The sequence below is a fragment of the Plasmodium fragile genome, assembly GCF_000956335.1.
Source record: "Plasmodium fragile strain nilgiri unplaced genomic scaffold supercont1.233, whole genome shotgun sequence".
In the NCBI taxonomy this organism is placed as follows: Eukaryota; Apicomplexa; class Aconoidasida; order Haemosporida; family Plasmodiidae; genus Plasmodium; species Plasmodium fragile.
Genome location: NW_012192813.1, coordinates 1 through 1351, shown reverse-complemented (window position 1 = coordinate 1351; position 1351 = coordinate 1). Strand labels below are relative to the sequence as shown.

Genomic DNA, 1351 nt, shown 5'->3' with positions numbered 1-1351 from the left:
GGAAGAACCACCACCCCCACCTTCGCCACCTGCTGCACCCGGTTCAGTACCTTCCGCTTGAGTACTTGCGCTACCGTGGTCGCCGCTCGACCCCGGTTGATTTGGGTTCGGGTTCGGTTTTGGTTTGGGTGGATTGAGAGGAGGGTGGTCATCGTTGCCGCCGCCATCGACGGCGGGCACGGTGTTACCGGCCCCTGGTGTTGCGTTTGATGTTGTTTCTGTTCCTGTTGTTGTGGTTGTTGGTGGTGGTTGTGGTTCAGATCCCCCTGCTGCTGCTGGTTCTGCTGGTGGCCCTGACGCTGACTTATCCTCACTAGTTTCTACATCCTTAGCTTTAGGCTTCTTATCTGAACATCGGGGCAAGTGGTAGAATAGGTATCGAAACTAAAGTTTGAGTTAGAGGGTTGAGCATGATTGACCACACGATTGACCGACGAAGGGCACGGGGTAGGGTGCCACTCCGGGAAAAGACTCTCTCTCTCTCCCACACACAACACACAACACAACACACACAGTGTGTGTGTGGCGACCTGTCCGTCTGTCGACGTCTACAACCCGCGTCCGACTCAGCGATCTTGGCATCCTCATTCTCATTCGACGTTTGGTGTCTCTCTCTCTGCGTTGTCTCCCCCTCTCTCTCCGGAAATGTTTTGTGTTTGTTGCTGTTGTTTTTGTTGTTTTTGTTCTTTGTTTTTTTTGCATCTATGCTCTGTGGCATTTGTGTACTCTCTGTCGTATAATACTCTACTGTTAGTCCATCGGCCTATACCTGAACATTCAGATGATGGTATGTTACTGCTGAAAGTAATTTGGACACTACCGACGTTTCCGTCCTTATCAGTACTTGCATGCCCTGCTGTGTTAGTGCACTTACCCGATGGCGGCGTCTGCGTGATGTCATCCTCAGGCGTACCTGACGTGCTTCCTGTATTCTGATATACCGTTCCGGAGGATCCGGGACCTGGTGCTAGTGGCGGTGGGGGTTGTTGTCCAGGTCCTGGTCCGTTACTTGCGCCCGGTCCTGTGGATGTCGTTGGTCCTGGTTTTTCTACCGGTGGTTGGGGCAATACTGGTGGTGCAACATCTTGTGGAGTCTCTGCGCGTCCAAGTCCTCCGCCCCCTATGCCACCTGTTGTGGGTGGTGACGTCTGTACGGCTGACTCTGGCTCCTTCTCTTCTGTGTTGTCCCCATGACTTCCTTCCGCCGCCTTGTCCTTTTCCTTGTCCTTGCTCTTATCCTGTGCTGCAATGAGGGATGTACGAAAGATGGATGAGAAAGATGATAACAACAACAGAACACAAGTGGCACAGAAAGAAGGGGGCGGGACGGTTGCGTCAAGTAACGGCAGGG

General features: G+C 52.9%; 1 protein-coding gene across 1 annotated transcript; it reads right to left on the bottom strand.

The window, feature by feature from the left end:
* Positions 1-20: 20 nt before the first annotated feature.
* Positions 21-1243, bottom strand: AK88_05680 (uncharacterized protein; the record flags this gene model as incomplete). The annotated part of the gene is made up of 2 exons (XM_012483282.1): positions 21-347; positions 770-1243. Coding segments are annotated over 2 exons (800 nt in total), but the record flags the coding sequence as incomplete, so codon positions are not given.
* Between the last annotated feature and the right edge of the window lie 108 nt (positions 1244-1351).